We start from the raw sequence: 19,900 nt of genomic DNA, 5'->3' as shown, positions 1-19,900 counted from the left end.
CATCTCAACTCATCTCTGAATCCAAACTACTCCTTAACGCTGCTAGTAGACGGAATGAGAGGATTGATAAGTTTTGAAAGTATGCGGGTCTACTTTAATGCAATTATTAATTTTGAAGGTACATTATAAATTTAATAAAAGTTGAGGGGACAAAGTGTAATTAATCCTTAATTTTTAGCGTAAGGTTTATAATTATAGAGCTTAAAAAGTCATTTATTATTTGGAAATATATGTCTTAAGTATTTTTAAACAAGTTATATTTGCTTACAAACAAATTTAAAAAATAATTTTTGAGATAGAAATGACATAAAAGGTCATTTGAGTTTTTAAAAATCATGACTATATCCTTGATAAAAATCAAATTTTATAATAAAAAGATAACGAAAGTAATCTAATAGAATTTTCAGCGAGTATGATAAAAAAAATTCCTTCAATAGTGTATAAGTGAAATAACAATACAACTAGAAAAAATCTACACAACCTCACATCCTCCACACACTACATATTTTTTAAATTTTATTATTTTTTTCTTTCATCAAATTTTTAATATATGAATAATGAATAGAAAAATAAAATTATTTTAAAAAGAATAAACTCAAAAAAAAATATTAAAAAATATAAAGATTTAAAAAAAAGATGGTGTGTGGAGGTTAGAAAGGTTGTGTAGCATTGCTCTTTAAGACTATTTAAGAACCCTTCTTGAGTATTGGCATTGGTCTAGCCAAAGTTAAGTATAAAATTAGGCTAAAAATTAAGGTTTTGGATAAAGCCAAAGCCATTGAAGAAACTAGTCTACATTAGACTAGCTAATCTAAAGTCAAAATAATAATATAATATTATATATTTTAATAATAAATTTTTTAATAAATTTTTTATTCCCTAATGTTTATTATATTTTACAATACAAAAAGGCAACATAATTCCTTACAAATTCACAATACAGTAGATACACATAGTATATACATAATTCTTAATTTTTATTGATTATTTTGAAATAAAATATGGATTGATGGATATACAGTGCCTCTCCAAATTTAGAGAAGACTTTAAAATTATTGTAACTCAAAATTTAAATTAAATATTTTTTATGAGTCCAATGGAAGTCATTTTGACAAAAATGATCTATATTTTAAATTTCATTGGCATTTGATTAGTCTAATATCAGTGCTTTAACGTAATCTCAAATTGGCTTTTAATAAAGTTTAAATGATATGATTTAGTTTAAAAATTAAATTTAAAAATTTAAATTAATAAAGTTTAAATGATATAATTAAATTTAAAAAGTTAAATTTTATTATTTAAATGATATTGATATTGTGTTTGATTTCAAGATAAAGTAACTCCGAATAATTAAAAAAAAAAATCGAAGTTAAAATTTACCCTTTCAAGCATTGGTGGCCCGCAGTGGTAAACCATAAGATACTAACCGAGAACGGAGAAGGCGCTCAGTTCAGTTCAGCTGTGTCCCGGAGCGACATATGTTCTTTTCGTCCGTACTCCACCGGATTTCTCTCATGGCCACCAAACCCCACTGCCTACATTCATGTATCTCTCGCTCCCCTATAAATCTGCCTGGGGTTTTTTGGAACTCGGCTTACAGAAACCCGTTGCAGATATCCTCTGTTCCGTATTTTAATTGACAGTGCAATATAGTTACTCTTCACTTTCTTGGCTACAGTTTCAGGGACTTGTTCATTGCAAAACTCGGCAAAAAGAGCGAGGACAATGACCACTGAATCCTCCATGAAAGATGCTTTCGGAAGATACGCTGAATACCTCAATAACCTGGTAATTCCGCTTTTATCTCGTTCCCCTCCTTTCCCTACCTCGATTTCAGTCATCTAGAATCTTTCAATTACTACTAATACTTACAGTCTCATAGCTCTTTTCCGGTTTCTGATGTTGCTCATGAGTGCGTTAAACATCAAACTTGACCTAGCGAAAGTGGTCCCCATTATTTTTTTTAAATTCTTTCCGGAAGAATTTTTCCCGTTAAAAGTAGTCGGAAGCTGGGAGTTGGAAGCTCTCACTGTCGTTGTTAGTGCAGCATGCTCTGAAATGCAGGGTTGTTGCTTGAAAGGAACAAATTCTCGGTTACAGAAATATGGGTTCATTTGTTCTACCTGAATTGGTCTATTGGCTAAAACTTTTATGACGTTGGGTTTGATTGCAAGGTTTAGTGGTGGCCGTGGTTGAACTTGTATCTCATTATTGTGTTCAAGTTGCCAAAGGGCCCGGGGCACTGCCTTTGATTGAGGAAGGGAGGGGGATGTTGGGTTACTGCTTGGTTTAAATTTTTAGATTTTTTTAAAGAGTATATTGTACTTTTAGATAAGCTTGCAATGGAAAAGAAGATACTTGATTAATAGAGGATGGGTGTACATAACATGCTACGAGTTAGCAGGCCGTTTTATATTGCATTGCCCTCTTGCCAGTCTTTTTTATTTCCCCATTTATCCTTACAATGATTGAGTTTGTTCTTTCATCCTTGGTTGCCGAGATTTTGCAAAGATCTTGGTTTAGTGCTTTGAACAAGAAAGTCTGTCAGTTCACCTGTTGTCTACTCATGGCAGATTTTGGTTTCCAATGTACTTTCTATAATTTGAAAAAAGGATTGGATTTTTGCTTTAATTGGGTGTTTGATGAAAACTATTTATACAACATGTCATCATGGATACATTTTGCAAAATGTTTATACATTCTAGAGTCCTGCGTGATAGAAATTATTAAGATCATGTGGTTTGCTAAATATTTTTATTCATTTATTGGTACTGCCCGTCTGTGTTATCCAATGAAACCAAATTCTGTTTGTAGAATGACAAACGTGAAAGAGTGGTGAAAGCAAGTCGTGATGTCACCATTAACAGCAAAAAGGTCATATTTCAAGTGCATAGGTAATGACTTAATGCCTTTCTTCCCTTCTTTCTATTTATTCTTTTATTTATTGTTCTTTTTTCGGGAGGGGGGGAGGGTGTTTTAATCCTAATTACTTTTCCTTCATGTTACATGCTTTAAATCCTAATTTCTTTGCAATACCTAATCTGATTGATTACTTGCATGCTTTCTTTTCTTTGGAATTGACACTACAATAGATTGTATTGCTTAGCCTGGGAAATAAAGGGATCTGTTGTTTTACTTCTTACTTTTTATGGATGTGGCTTGTACTTACTTACAGTTTGTTCCAACTTATGAGTATGTATTTACTTAGCGTAGAACCAGAACATAGGATATAACAATGAGAGAGTTCTACGAGTACAAAAAACAACTCTTACACGATAACATTCAAGCAACATGTTGGATTGAGAAGTGGCAGAGAAGAATAAAAATGCTGGACACCATCCATGAAACTGTACTCGTTTACAGATAAACAAAAATGTTGGATGCCATCCAAGAGATGGCTCTTCAAGGTCAACTCCTATTTCATTGTGCTCACCACTCCAGCTGGCTCCTCATTTTCATGGAAGTGTATTTGGTGAAACAAAGCGCCTTCTAGGCTACTTTTTTTAGACTGCTTCATTAGGGAAGATTTGAACGATAGATAACTTGAGAAAGAAACATCTTTTGTGTTAGAGTAGTGTTTAATGTGCAAGCAAAAGGCAAAATAGGGAAAACGCATATCATCTTATGCTGCATTGTGAGTTGGCTAGGAGCTTATGGACAGCGACATCTAACTCATTTGGGTTTGAATGGGTTATGCCCCCCAACATGTGGTGGAGTTGTTGGCATGCTGGCAACTACCTTGTGGTGGTCATGGTGAGGTGTCGAGGATGGCCCCTTTTTAAATGTGATGTGATATATATATTTTTTTTTATAGTTAATAAGAGAATTTTATTCCAAGTAAATAGGCATAGCCCAAGTACACAGGATGTATGCAAGTGAATACACCTAAATACAAACTAAAACAAAACACAACTAGAACAAAACATTACAAATGTTCCCATCCCTTACAAGATTCTTCACCCAAAAACTTAAAAGTGCTAAAGAAAAACTCCCTAAGTTCCCCCATAGAACGTTCACAATCTTCACAACATCTCCCATTCCTCTCCAACCATAGGCACCAAAATAAACACAAGGGGATCATCCTCCACACTGCTGCACTGCCTCTACTCCCCACAATATCTTGCCAACTAGCCGAGAAATCCACCACATGCATAGGCATCACCCAAGCAATGCCTACCCTTGCAAAAATCTCATTCCACAACTTCGTCACCACCTCGCAATGAAGAAAGAGATGGTTACTAGTAGGCCTGCAACCTGGTCTGGCACAGTCGGGTTTGTGCTTGACCCGACCCGGATGGCATCATTTAAGGTGCCAAATTGAACCAACCCAACCTAACCTGGACAAAATAAAATCGGGTCGAACCCGTATGACCTGTTTAAAGAGGAGTCTTCCTCGAGAAGAAGGCAACATAGAAGAAACCGCATGCCTCTACAAAGTGCTGCCAGAAAGACACCCTTTTCTTGGTGTTAACCGGATCGTTGCCCTGCGGCCAAGGCCAGACCCACCATTGCAAGTTTCTCCGATGGCAAGGTGTCATGGCTCCTCACAGCTTACGTCGTCACGATTGACACTTGTTGTTGCCCCGCAAGCGCAAACGAGAGCATTGGAACCGGATCAAGAGACTCCTATTGATAGCTAGAGCAATGCTACGCTAAAGGCAGAGTGTGTGGTGAGTTGAGCTAACAGATCTATAAGCCTCTTGACTGGAAAATAGCCTCTTCTCTTCTCTTATGTGCATAGCAAACTCAAAAAAGCTCATCATTTTTTGCTTCTCTCTCGGCTCGGGGGCTCAGATCTGGCTCTGATCTTGCGCTACCAACACAACTTTTTCCGCCTTCCTTCTTCCCTCTATTTCCCTCTCTCTCCGAGTGTTTTTTGTCACTCTGTTATCGTAAGAAGTCTAGTCTACGCCTCAATTCAGTCCTTCATGGTGAATTACTCACATTGAAAAAGAAAACCCAAAACTTTTTGTTAGACTATTTTCTATTTCGTTGCGTTTTCCTTTTTGTGAATTTCTTCTTTTTGTTCAAGCTTGCTAACGTCGCGCGCCAGCAATTAGCAAAATAGGGAATTTAGTGCTCATATTGGGCAAGACGGCCTGGACGAGTTTGTTGAACTCGACGGTGTCGTTATCGTCGGAGTCCATGTTGGCCAGAAGGACGTGGAGCTAGTCGGAGGCTGAGTGAGCGAAGAAGGCTAAGTGGGTAGCTACTAGCTAGGGTTTGAGGACTGAGTATGCTTTTATACTCTCGGACAGTTGGCACAAATTATACAAACCCGTTATTAGTTGGTCTGGAGACCCACTCAAATAATAACCCGATAAAATTTGGGTCGGCTCGGGTCATCCTAATCGGATCCAGCAGGTGTTTGGGTCACATGCACACCCCTAGTTAACAGATTCACCATCATTTTTTTTTTTTTTTTTTTAAATAAGTAATCGATAATTTTATTAATAGAGATAGGCAAAATCCAAGTACACAAGATGATATACAAGAGATAAGATCTATCTAGGTCCAAGTAATGGAAGCTAGAATGATTCACCATCCTTACAATATAACACCAATCAACCAGCAGTAAACCTCTCTTCCTCAAATTATCCGTGATTAACATTTGCCCAAGGGACACCAGCCAACTAAAGAAAGCAACCTTGCTAGTCACCTTGGCCCTCCAAATACATTTCCAAGGATAGTCTTTAGCTCCCTGACTAATTAACACCTTGTAAAAAGATTTCACTGAAAATCTGGAGTTATTAGCTTGCACCCACAGCAGACTATCCTCCCTATTCTGATCAATCTTCATATCATATAATCTTCCAAAAAAATCAGATACGTCACCCACTTCCCAGTCCTGCACATCTCTGTTGAATTCCAGAATCCAATGTAACATGTTATTAGAAAACTGATAAGAATCAGCCACTGCAGCCCCCTTTATCTCTATCAATCCTAAGAAGATTAGGATATACATACTTAAGAGCTGAATCCCCGCACCAAGTATCTTGCCAAAAATAAATTTTTGTCCCATCCCCACTTTGAATTTTATGCTTTTGACAAAATCCCCCCATTCTAACCAAATGGACTTCCACAAACCCACCCCATGCACCCCTTCTACTTCATTTGTACACCAACTCCCCCACATCCTCCCATATTTAACATCCACAATTTGTCTCCATAATGCGTTACTCTTGTTATGGTATGTCCAAAGCCATTTCCCAAGTTAAGCTTTGTTGAAAAGCTTTAAATTTCTCACACCCAAACTTCCGCATGAAACCGGTTGACAAACTTTATTCCAGCTCACCAAATGAAATTTTCTTTCCTCCCCATTACCATCCCACAAGAAATTCCAAAAGATCCTCTCTAATCTTTTTGCCACCCCCTTAGGTAAAGGAAAAAGAGAAAGGAAATATGTAGGGAGATTAGACAATGTACTTTTTTTATCAAGGTAACTCTTCCCCCTTTTGACAAATAAAGCTTTTTCCAACCAGCTAACCTCCTCCCAATCTTCTCAATAACCCCATCCCAAATAGAAATAGATTTGTGAGGAGCACCCAAAGGGAGACCAAGATATCTCAAAGGTAAAGAAGCTACCGTACAACCCAAAATATTAGCCAAATAAAAAATATTCCTGACCGTACCCGCTGGAACAATTTCAGACTTAGATAAGTTCTGAAACAGCTTCAAAACATAACAATAAGGCTCTCAAAGCTCGGATACGATCCTGATTTGAATCACTAAGGATTAAAGTGTCATCTGCGAATAGTAAGTGTGAAACTGTAATGCTGCCCCATGAGCCATCTCCCACCATAAATCCCGACAAAAAACTCCCTTCCACAGCCGCTTCAATCATACGACTCAAAGCATCTATAACTATTACAAATAGGTAAGGAGATAGAGGATCTCCTTGCCTTAGTCCATGGGAGCTATTAAAAAAACCAACCGGAGTGCCATTCACCAATAAAGAAAATCTGGCCGTTAGTCCCCGTGGTGTGATATATTTTGCAAGAATGTAAGGCCAAATCCTTTGAAAATTGTGTTAAGGGTGGGGATAGAATTAAAATCCACTGTGTTTAACAATCTCTATGCTTGGTTGAATGCTCACACCAACTTTCATATTGAACAGGGTTGGTAAGCACAACAGAGAAGAAGTTTTGGAGAAGGCAGAAAAGGATTTGGTGACCGTGACAGAGCAATATATGTCTCGACTAGTGAGAGAACTACAAGGGACTGATTTTTGGAAGCTAAGACGAGCGTACTCACCTGGGGTAGCCTTTCATCTCCTAACCTTTGAAGGCCCAAAATATACAGCCATTTGACTCCTTTATGCATGGCTGGTTACAGGTACAAGAGTATGTTGAAGCTGCAACATTTTGTAAATTCTGCAAGACTGGGACTCTTTTGAATCTTGATGAGATAAATGCAACTTTATTGCCACTTAGTGATCCATCTTTTGAGCCGTTGCAGATTAATGTCCTCGACTATCTCTTGGGGGTAATGCCATTTATTTTGTGCTATTTTAACTATTATTTTGTTTTGTAAATCAGAGGCTGATGCCAGCCAAAATTTTCTCTTGTATGCTTCCTGTGTACTTGGGCTATGCTTATTGCAGTATTAATAATAAAGAAAAGAGTCCTGTCTCTGAATGAGACATCTCTGGCACAATGGGACATATGTAGAGATAAAGTATCATGTATTCTTTGTAGATGTAATCAGTCTCTTGAGATAAATTATGGGGTCAAGTTGATTTATTTATTTGATTTCTGAATAAGTAAACTAACATGGTTAACAATAAAAAAAATTGCACTCATAGTTTTTCTTTATTCGTCCTTTTTGTTTTTCTTTTTGCAAAAGTGGTGCTTAATGTTCTTGTACAGCTTGCAGACTTGACTGGAGAGCTGATGCGGTTGGCTATTGGTAGGATATCAGAAGGTGAACTTGAGTTTGCTGAGAAGATATGCAGGTTTGCACGTGATATCTACAGGGAGCTGACTCTTCTTGTTCCACATATGGATGATAGTTCTGATATGAAGACAAAGATGGATACGATGCTCCAAAGCGTAATGAAAATAGAGAATGGTATTGGCTGACAAACTTCCTGTTCAAAGTTATGAGCATGAGTCATGACCAAGTTTCTGTCATACAAACGAAATCATGTTAGTTCATTTTCTAGAGTAGTACTGGTGAGCCAGACCTAGATGATAATAATATACATGCATAAACTGTTTAGTTTGGAAAACTGACCATATTGATCCTTTTACTCATTAAGAAATTTGGAAAACTTACACTTAAGCTACTCTAGCTTCCACTATTTTGTAATATGATCATAAAACTATCAAAGTTGTCACTTTACCCTTCAAACCTCTACTCATTTTACAATTTGTCTCCTCCTTTAAGATCTGGCTACATAACCTATTTTTCATCCATCTAATGGTTAACTGTTAACTACAAGGAAAATTGCAACTTATGTTTCGCATTAGAGGGCTAAATGAAAGCTTTGGTAATCTTGTATTTTGGGTGTTAAGGCAGTTGTCTTCATCTCATCTAAATTAGAAAAGATTAGCATGATTCTTTTTTATGGGTGAACAAGAAGACTGAACCTGTGACTTTAGACCGTTGACAAGAAATGACTGAAGTCGATTATGTTCCTTTGTCTCAATTCCTTTTTTTCCTTATTAATTTTAATAGTCTATCTTTGAACTTGCATTGTGGGAATATTGCGAATGCTTAACAACATTTCAGAAGTTTTGATGCACTATTTTGTTCATAAAAATTATCATGTCAGCTTTAAAGTTTTGTATGTGTAATTGTGCACTTGCGGGAAACTCTTTGCCAAGGGCCTGTGCACCCCCGGGATTAGTCGGGATGTTGTTCCCGGACACCCGGTGCCAATAAAAAAAAAAAAAAGTTTTGCATGTGTAATTAATTGATCACACTTTCTCTGATGAATAAAATTCACAATTTACTGATTTTCTCATTTAATCTGCGTTGTTTTTGTAGCTTGCTTTAGTGTTCATGTGAGAGGATCGGAATACATTCCACTCACTGGATCCACCGACTCAAGTTCATTCTTGTTGGACATGCCTGATAATGAACCATGAAGTAATTTCTGCTACTCCTAGTCTCTTTGCGTACCACACTTTTGGTATATGATATTTTCAGTTAATATTTCTTTTTACTGTACTTCTTTCCTGTCTCATAGGAAAATTCAATTATTTTTTCAACCAGAAATTTTTTTGGAATGCTTCATGGAATCTATGACTACATGTGGATCTGCCTGCTGAAAGGTTTGGAGGTCGATACTTCATCTTCTTCTGGTTTATTTTTGGCAATTGTTTTGGAAAAGGTGCTCATGTTTAGACAACCTTGCAAAGACTAGGCGACATTTTGGGGTGGGAAAAGTTTATGTACGGTTTCTTTGGTGAGCATCTGAGGTTCAAAGAATATGTTGTGCTATTAATGTGAACTGCGATCGAAAGTACTTGTTCAGCTCATATGACTAACGCTTCTAAACGAGTTCTTGAAACTTCTTGACATGAGGCCCAGATGAGATTGTTGATATCCTCCTTTCTAGTGATTGAGGATTTTGCCAATTCGTGGTGTGTTCTTAAGTTTTTGTTCTGAAGTCTTGATGCCTTCATCTGTCCAGTTTATAGTCTAGTAGAAGTGCTTATGCACTACTAATGAACAATGCCCAACCCCATGTTATTTACACTCTTACATCTTCCCCTTCTCTCGTGCTTAAAAGATTTTTTGATTTTTTTTTTTTTTTTTCTCTCTTTCTGAAAAGAGTGAGCTTTCCCCAATGTAAATCTCATTGCAACATGTCTTATTATTCCCATGACAGGACGATTTAATTAGTAGAGACTCACTGATCACCAAGCTCATCTGCATGGCCGGCAGTGGCTGGGGCCTCTATTCTTTGGATAAGCTCTGTCTCTATTGTGCGGTCTCTTCATGATAACATCTGCATCTGTAATGACCAATTTTGCTCAGAAGCCATACAATCAAAGAAAAAACCAAGAAAGTAGAAGGTGGCCTAATTGATCCAAACTGTTTCTTGCCATCAGAAACCGACCCATGAGTGAAGGCCCAACTTTGAAAAATATTATCACACGTCACAGTTGCAGATTTCCTTTGTAATTCCATAGATGAATATGTAGGAAGGACCTTTGATTACCAGGGAATCTATTTGATGGTGTATGCGAATTTGAGTCCACCACACACGACATATAACTTATTATCTTCAACAGAGCTTGAGAGACATATAACTTTATGTTAGGAACGATAAAATAAAAAGTAAAGCAAAACGTGACATCAATCACACACAACATTGATGTGGTTTGACAATGTGTTTATGTCTATAGAGCTGTAAAAGATTTTATTAAGATGATAATCAAAGATATAGTTAGGGTTGCAAATGGTCCGGTCCGGTGATGTTTCGGTCCATCATTTTTCCGGACCGGACCGGACCGAACACCCAAAGGGATTGGATTGGACCGATAGCTATCGGTCCAGTTCGGTTCGACTTAATTTTTTATTTTTTTAAATAATTAATAAAAAAATTTATTTAAAATATTAAATTAAATTAAGTCACTTATTAATGTAGATTATGTAACAAATTCAATAAAAATATTTTATATGGTCAATGATAATAAATTTGATGAAAATTATATTATTAATTTATATAATTACTATATAATTAACTAATTGATATTATATATTAGTTAATTCATAGAATATTACAAGTGTTAATAACATATTTAAAATTTTATATTGTTAATAGAGATAGGTTAAATGAAGATATATATAAAATATTGTTAATTTATAGAATATTAACAAGTATGAATAATATATTTAAAATTTTATATTGTTAATTGTACAATTATTATATATAAAATATATTTTATTTTTCATTCGATCCGGTTCGAAAAAACCCTAGACTGTGGACCGGATTGAAACTTTTGGTCCTCTAAAATGTGGATCGGACCGGACCGGTCTAAGTCTCGGTCCGGTCCGGTCCGGACCAAAAAGTCGGTCCGATTGGACCGTTTATTAACCCTAGATACAGTGTCATGATTGCATAGGGGGTTTAAGAGTCAAAATGGGTAAAAAGCCTCGTTGAAAATCTACCAAAAAGTCACAACGGATCATTGTTGGGTTTGGATCATCAAACCGACCGCCACGAACATAATTAGGCTCTACACATAGAGTTAATAATTCTCCTACTTGAAGATTGCCACAATCACAAGTATCAACCACCTACCTCCAAAACTAAAGTTTCTATCCCGGTAGCTCATAGCACACATCATCATGCTAAAAGATCAACTGAAGTTAGCACAACTTCAGTTACTCAAGTGCAAGACCCTTAGGGTATGTTTGGGTACCAAACTATTCTCAACACTTTTCAAGTATTCTCGTACTTTTGAAAATACTTCACATGCCAAACAACTTAAAATACTCTCAATGGGACCCACAAACTCACTTCAATCTCTACTTATAACTATTCACAAATATTCTATAATACTTATCACTATTATATATAAATAAAAAATAAAATCACTATAATATATAAATAAAAAATATTTATCACTATTATATATAATATTAAAATATAAAATTGCTATAATATATAAATAAAAAATAAAATCGCTATAATATATAAATAAAAAATAAAATCGCTATAATATATAAATAAAAAATAAAATCACTATAATATATAAATAAAAAATATTTATCACTATTATATATAATATTAAAAAATAAAATCGCTATAATATATAAATAAAAAATAAAATCACTATAATATATAAATAAAAAATAAAATCACTATAATATATAAATAAAAAATAAAATCGTTATAATATATAAATAAAAAATAAAATCGATATAATATATAAATAAGAAATATTTATAACTATTATATATAAATAAAAAATAAAATCGCTATAATATATAAATAAAAAATAAAATCGCTATAATATATAAATAAAAAATAAAATCACTATAATATATAAATAAAAAATATTTATCACTATTATATATAAATAAAAAATAAAATCACTATAATATATAAATAAAAAATAAAATCATTATAATATATAAATAAAAAATAAAATCACTATAATATATAAATAAAAAATATTTATCACTATTATATATAAATAAAAAATAAAATCGCTATAATATATAAATAAAAAATAAAATCGCTATAATATATAAATAAAAAATAAAATCAATATAATATATGAATAAAAAATAAAATCACTATAATATATAAATAAAAGATATTTATCACTATTATATATAAATAAAAAATAAAAGCACTATAATATTTATCTCTATTATATATAAATAAAAAATTAAATCACTAAAATATATAAATAAAAAATTAAATCACTATTATATATAAATAAAAAAATTTATCACTATTATATATAAATTAAAAATAAAATCACTATAATATATAAATAAAAAATAACATTACTATAATATTTATCACTATTATATATATATAAATAAAATCATTATAATATTTATCACTATTATATATAAATTAAAAATAAAATCATTATAATATTTATCATTATTATATATAAAAGTAAAATAAAATCACTACAATATTTATTAATATTAAAAAATCACTATAATAAAATTATTATAATATTTATTACTAAGAATAAAATCACTATAATATTTATAGGACCCACACATTTTTCAACTACCTACTCAAAAGTCAACAACTCAACATACTTCACACATTCAATGGGATCCACAAACTCACTCCAATCTCTACTCATAACTATTCACAAACATTTTCAACACTTTTCAACACTTCTCACTATCCAAACGTCAACATATCTGTAGGGTTTTTGCTTGCTTTCACAATACACACACCCTCTTTTTTTTTTTTTTTTCCCTGTTTTTCCAAGGAAAGCATTGTGTAAGTCTCGAGTAGTTTCTCTCATGATTCAACACAACCATTACCTGTTTGTCTCCTTGCTATAGCCATTGTCTGTACGTAGTGCTTTTCTTGATTGATTTCTATATATCATGAGTCTTCACTTTCAGTGTTTCTCAACACATCCAATAAAAATGAGTACTTTAATACAATCAATAAAGCCAACGCGAAGTAAAGACACTTACGTACAAAAGTGAATTCTTTCATTCAATACGATAAGAGCCTTAATATAGAGTCTTTCTTTCAGCCATGCATGACGTGAGAAGCTAGCATTATTGTTCCTTTAATTTGGCACAGGATCACGAGATCAATTAATTCGGCAAAATCTGTCACGACAATCAAACCTGGCCGGGATGAATGGATATTGGGGAAGATGAGGATATGCATGCAAACGTGTAAAACATGTCCGTCCGTCGACCGACCTTTCAATATCTTTGGTGGTCTGAGGTCCGCGTCAACCCCTTTACATGAGAGCTTACATGCATAAAGATTGACAGAAAATGACAGCAGTTTTTGATGTTATTAAGAAGCAAAGCAACTATTTCTGGGCCCAATCTAAATTGCTTTAGATTAATGCGCAGCACTGTGGTACGAAATCCTAATCAATGACATACAATTGGCTGATCATCACATGCTGCATGAAAGAAAGAAATATATTGGCAAATGAGATGGGTCATGAAAACATGCTGCTTCAAAAAGAAACATTACATACAAAAGGATCGATGATCGACATGTCACATGTTGGTGTTGATGGATGCCTGCCACAGTTGTTGGTCAGATTTTTTTTTTTGAAGAACAATAATTACAAGTACATGAGCTAAGGAAACTCTCTGATCAACTTGAAAAAGAGGGGGGTGGGTTGGATTTTTAATTAAGCACGATTTTCGTGTCGGCAATATTGGCAGCTCCCGCCGTGAGTTCCAAGCAAACATTTAGGACCACAAAACATGAGTTTATAAAAGTTGGTAGTTAGCTGTCTGATAGTTACTTAATTAGTTAGGTGACACCAAATGCATGCTGCATGGATCACCAATATTCCACAGATGGGTTGGTTGATATATAGGCCATTGTGACGTACGGATCTAATCATATTCTCCTCCTGATCTTGTGGTTAGTGTTATTGCTTTCTCTATTTTGTGAAGTGATTTCAACACCAAATTTCATATTTTCACTTATATTCATAAATTTTGAATCTATTTATTTTTATAAGAGGTCGATTTAGATTAGAGTCGGTTTGAATTGAGAGATGAGTCTCACAATATCATGACAAAATATTAGGGGTACGATGATCTGAAAACCATTTTGGCAACGTATCAGGACGTCCCTTGGATACTCCAAAAGGCATTTAATTAGTATATTATATCATTAAAAGGTATAAATTAAAGGTTTTCAAAGGAAATTAATTAATTAATGAAAGCGATGAATATTAGGATGGAGTGTACAACTCTAGCAGTACTCCAAAAAAATAAAAATAAAAAGTGGACTGTCGTGTCTAGCTTAGGTTAGAATCAACCCATTTGACCATGATGATCGACAAGTTAACTATTATTAGACGTAGCACTACTTTGAGAGACAGTTAGAATGGTAGTTGGAAGTTATTATTATTATTATTAAAATATTGATTCATGAAGCATGCGGTAAAGTTTTTAATGATGTACCACTACAAGAAACAGGGTCTTTTCCAGCGTTTAAATTCGCCGCAAATAACACCATAAATCGCTGCAAAAAATTTTTTTACAGCGATTTATGCTACGCCAGACTTTCGTCGCAATTGTAGAGTCTTTTAAAAGATTCGCCAGCGAAATACAAAATTCGTCGACAAAAATTTTTATTTACAGCGATTTTTTTCGCTGCTAATATTATTAATTTCGCCGCAAATAACGTTGGGATTTCAGTCTCATTTCGTTGCGAAAAAGTATTTGCAGCGTTTTATATCGTCGCTAGTACACAAAAAATCGCTGGAAATACCTTGATATTATTTGCAACGTGCTAAAAAATCGCCTTGTATACTATTTTTTGCAGCGGTTAAAATCGCTGCAAAAAAGATTGTCTCTTTTGCGTAGAGTAATAGTTGCTGTAAAAGGATATTTTGTGGCGATATTTAGTCGCCGCAAATAATGTCCTTTGACAAATAATTATTTGCGGCGAAATTTACTCACCGTAAATAGTGTTTCCGAAAATTAAAAAAAAAAATCCACGCCAGCATAATTTTACCTTACAGATCTGTAAGGTAAAATTCTTTTGACATTCTCTGGAAAGATCCCTGCCCCTAATATGACCATATTATGATCTCCTTAACTCAAATGAAAGGATTATAATATATGCTTAAGAATAAAAAAACTAAAACCAAAAAGTAGTAAATAAACCATGCTTGAGAATGAAACTCACCATTCCACAATATGATCCTAGCCTAACTCAATAACTGAAATATTAACCAATAAACAATAAACCATTAATTTCTCAATAGTAAATGGAGATGATATTCTTTCAAGAAGAACAATCATTTCTTTTACTCCATACCCAAGTGTCAATTCATTTACTCTATAATAGAAACCTGATCCTGAAGTTTTTCCTCTATTCTTATGCCTACAAACAATAGCCAACTCCAAAATAAAATGTGGAAGTAAAAAATAGATAAATAAATTGATAAAGAAGTCACAAAATAAATTCGTTGCAGTTGGTCTGCTCAAGAAAGAAAGAAAAGTCACTAAATGTCAAGTGATAATTGCCATTAAAACAATACACCCGTGAACCAACAACATTTTTCGAGCAACAAAGTCAATTGAGTGGGATCCAGTCCTAATCATTAAGTTTAATTAGTCCAACAACTTCATGCTTATGGTTGTTCAGCAAGTATGGAACACTAAATATATATATATATATATATATATATATTTATAAGATAGGTGAAGACAACCGCTTACTAAATATATATATATATATATATATACAGAAAAGACAAACAATGTACAGCACTATAATATGCTTGACATAAAGTTACAAAACCAGTCATACAACATGCAATGGCCTTAATTGATAGATAAGAAACAGCCACCGATAACCGCTTATTTCCAATCCACAATCAACATAGAAACAGGGTAAAAATTGAGTGTCTCAAATAAACAGGGGCATCTTAAAACATGGAGATGCAGATTATGCAATCAAAGTTCTACCCGATTAAATAATTAAACATTTGCGGAACGGAACCCGACAAGTGATACTTCAGCTTAGAAATTGAGCTGTAAGTTCCACAACCATATAACCATTTCTTCCTTTTTCTATGCACAAACCATTGAACACTTGGGACGAGGACTCAAGCCTACAGAGTGTAAGTACAAGATAGTTCATGCTACTAGACCTGCAGTCCTAGAGCATTAACTTTTAGCTTGTGTAAACTAGTATCAGGTTAAAGTTTAAACCTTGAACCTCATCTGATAATATAGAGTTACTAGAATTCTATCATCCTCAAGATGCATCCAAGTGAGAAGAGGCTTCTGCCATTCCAGCCAACATCAATCTGTCAGTTTCTCTTGTAGCATCAATATCATATGCACAATCATAGAATTTAACCTCCAGAACCTCAACCCCTCGAGATTTTAGCAAGAAAATGAACCGATAGAACCCAACTCATGCCAGACCATCCAAAACAGTGAAACAAGTAAAAATTGGCACGTCCATAATATCTAGGGATAGAGAGACTTCATTCCAGCCCTGCCTGGAAAGTTACAAAACCAGTCTGCGGAAGGGTAGTTACCAGCTTGACCACATAATATTTCCCATAGCATATTAACTGCCTTAATTTACACACTGGCTGTGTACAAGATGGTTGTGTCTAGTTATGGTACTAAAGTATCATTAATCAAACATCACTCTGGATTGGTTGATTTCCAAGATTTGATGTTGCCACACATGCAGTCATTTTAACTTTATCATGAACTTAACTTTTCAAAAAACAACCCTACTTCTATGCACGTAGTAATCACAGCAATGCTTCTGATGTGCAAGTTTAAATGATATATAAATCATAGTTTGAACCCAAGTTTAAGGAACATCCCAAATATCAATGCTCAGAATGTGATTAATCGTAGCACTGATAATGCTAGAGCAATAAAAACATTACTTGCAATTCCACAGGGAATAGAATGTGAAAAGCAATTCCACAGGTATAAACAGTGGCATAATCAAAGGACTCACATAATATGCTAATTTTATTACTTGCAAATACGCTGAGTAGGAAGAAGAAAGAATGGGATTGGCCACATTCTAGTACTTAATAGTTAATCCTGTTGCAAGCTACCTAGTCCAGAGAAGCCAAAATCAACTATTCTAAGGGCTTCAGAAAATACAACGTTTTAACCTAAATAAACTATAATCCCAGCAATTTGTGGTCAGTGACTCAGTGAAATTGATGTGGTAAAGGAGATACTAACCAGAGGGGGGAAGCACTCTTGAGCTTGTCGCTTGGGAACAGAGAATCCACCATGCGTGCTCGTGTCAGAGGCAGTGAGTTTCTTGACATAGGAGCATAGACTGGTTCTTTGAGGCAAAGACACATCATTTTCATCCTCCAAACTTGGCTTGTCTTGCTGGGAGAAGCCAGAGCAATAAAAACATTTTGCAACCCAAAGAAGTAATAGTAGAAGATGGAACTACTTGAAGATGTAATGATCAAGATCAAACTTATGAATGGCCTAGGAGAAAAGAGATTTTTTTAAGTACTACAAAATTACCACAATTAACGTTAATTCTGAGAACTTCCTTTACAACCTTTATATCATAAGTAAAATTTAGTTAGCATCTCAATTTCATAATCTAAATCACAAAGATCCTGTGGAAGGAACATTGAAGAAAGGAAAAATATTAGTTTTCTCTTTTCCAGACACTCAATGAAAACCAAAGACTCCTTGCATGCACATGAGCACGAACATACTAAATTCACTACAAATCCTGTAAAGATAACGGAACTCCTGAGTTCACAATTTGAATGGCTTTAAACATCTATTAATCTCAGGTTCCATTGACTTTAAATGCTCCCCAAGTAGAATAAGATAAGACACCATTCATTTATGCACAAATGAAGTGTCAGGCAGATAAAATATGTCAGCACTTATTAGCTAACCTCTGCCTCTGGAATCAAAGTAATTTGAGCAAACACCTCATCTGTGTGAGCTTCAGCCTGCAAAACCAAATGGGTAATCGGGAATTCCATAATTGAAAAATCTAAATATATATGACAACCCCACCCCCCAAGAAAAAACCCTCAAAACACACCCAAAAAAATCTAAATTCTTTTTACAAAGTGTTCTCGAGTTGTAATTCAAACATATGGTAAAAAAAACAAATAAAAATTTGAATTAAGAAGAAAAGGACATAGATGTTGTACCTTTAGATGAACATAAAATTGAAACAAGAAATTACAGAATCTGTCCCTAAGCAGATTCAAGTGATAAACAATGTAAAGGGAAACTGCAGCACCAACGTTGGATGCTTCATAGCAGCATAAAAATTGCAAACTGTAAACAGCACAGTACTACAATCCGTACAGAAACTCAATACCAAAAGAAAAAAGAACAACAACAACAATAGATGCACAAAACCATTTCCCAGGGTCTCTTTTTCTTGGTCCTCCACACATCACTCAGAAAAATTAGGAAATATGACAAAATAAGATGCATTTCTAAAAGGTTTAAAAAGTAGCATACCGAGAAGGGTGGTCGTGGTGGTTGCTTGGCGTGGAGTGGTGGCTCGGGAGGAGCACGATGGCGCTGGGGAGAGCTGGTGACCGTGGGTTGCGAACAGAGCTGGGGAGAGAGGGAGGGCCTTGGGCTGGGCGTGGAGGAGAAGGGAGCTCCGACAGAGAACTGGCGACGGCGTCGACATGTGGGTGCTGGCGAACGGCGCCCCTAGTGGCGGCGATATAGAGAAATCCGAGAGAGAGAGAGCTGAGGCCAGATTCGAGGAGGAAAAAGATCAGGGGGGTGGGGGAGAAGGAGGGGGTGGCCGTCGAGGTGAGGTGGCGTGGTGGCGGTGGTGTGGCCGGCATGGGTTGTGCTCGAGAAGGAAGACCGTGGGAGAGAGAAGGGGAGGGAGGGGGGAAGGGCTGGAGGGAAATGAATGGAGAAGAGGCGGGCAGTTTAATTTAACTAACTTTTTTCGGCGTCTTAATCTCGCCCAAATGTCGAAATCCTCGCCGCAAATAAAAAAGTCATTAGCAACAAAAATAATATTGCTCTAAATACTCATTTGCAGCGACAAAAAATCACCGAAAATACACTTATAGTGCATTCGGCAGATTCAGTTTTAATGCTGAATTCTGCGGCGAATTTTAAATTCGGCGCAAATAAGTAGTATTTCTAGTATTTTTTGCAGCAATTTTAAAAAACGCTGGAAATAATCTATTTTGGCTATTTTTAAGCATAAAAAATCGCTGCAAATGACCACTTCCACAATCATAGCGATTAACTAACTGTCGCAAAAAATTAGTTACTTTTTCCGGCGAATTGTGCGGCGCAAAAAGTCTCAAGTCGCTGCAAAAGACCAATTTAGTATTTGTGGCGAATTTCTCTGTCGTAAAAAGTGAAAAAATCGCTGCAAAAGACCATTTTCTAACTTAATGTAAAAAAAATGCGACGATGTAAAAAATACAATATACTACCCTTACGAGATTGCGTATTAGTCATAAAGAGATCACATAAAAATAAATTTATAAATTGACATAACTTAATATAATATATTAAATTATAAAATTATTTTTATTATAAATTAAATTTAACGTATCATATGAAATCGTACCAATTTGTAAATTTTTTAATAATACGGATACGTGATAAGTAGGCTAATACTTGAAGTGCAATATGAAATTCCACTATATATATACATACATATATATATATATATATTAAATCGTATTTTTACTTCTAGTAAATCGTATTTTTAAAAAAAATAATT

At 34.7% G+C, this 19,900-nt stretch overlaps 1 protein-coding gene and 1 long non-coding RNA gene across 5 annotated transcripts; one reads left to right on the top strand and one right to left on the bottom strand.

The window, feature by feature from the left end:
* The first annotated feature begins 1,406 nt into the window (after positions 1–1,406).
* On the top strand, positions 1,407–10,265 carry LOC108997965 (translin-associated protein X-like). 4 transcript variants are annotated; one of them, XR_004798532.1, is made up of 9 exons: positions 1,407–1,545; positions 1,679–1,788; positions 2,815–2,894; positions 7,118–7,259; positions 7,336–7,485; positions 7,869–8,070; positions 8,992–9,093; positions 9,220–9,286; positions 9,839–10,265. XR_004798532.1 is itself a non-coding variant. In XM_035686282.1 (8 exons), the coding sequence occupies exons 1-7, from the start codon at positions 1,479–1,481 to the stop codon at positions 9,090–9,092; spliced, it is 852 nt and encodes a 283-aa protein (XP_035542175.1). In that variant the 5' UTR covers positions 1,407–1,478; the 3' UTR covers position 9,093; positions 9,220–9,616. The 4 variants fall into 4 exon arrangements, 3 of the variants coding, with proteins under 3 accessions (XP_035542175.1, XP_035542176.1, XP_035542177.1); XM_035686282.1 differs by lacking the exon at positions 9,839–10,265 and having other exon boundaries at positions 9,220–9,616; XM_035686283.1 differs by lacking the exon at positions 9,839–10,265 and having other exon boundaries at positions 9,194–9,616.
* A 7,068-nt stretch (positions 10,266–17,333) lies between these two features.
* Positions 17,334–18,866, bottom strand: LOC118344898. Its single transcript, XR_004798626.1, has 3 exons — positions 18,655–18,866; positions 18,072–18,128; positions 17,334–17,538 (listed from the first exon to the last, which is right to left on the bottom strand). It is a non-coding gene; the product is annotated as an uncharacterized LOC118344898 (long non-coding RNA).
* Positions 18,867–19,900: the final 1,034 nt, after the last annotated feature.

The sequence above is a fragment of the Juglans regia genome, chromosome 16, assembly GCF_001411555.2.
Source record: "Juglans regia cultivar Chandler chromosome 16, Walnut 2.0, whole genome shotgun sequence".
Lineage (NCBI taxonomy): Eukaryota > Viridiplantae > Streptophyta > Magnoliopsida > Fagales > Juglandaceae > Juglans > Juglans regia.
This window is presented reverse-complemented; position numbering and strand designations above follow the sequence as displayed.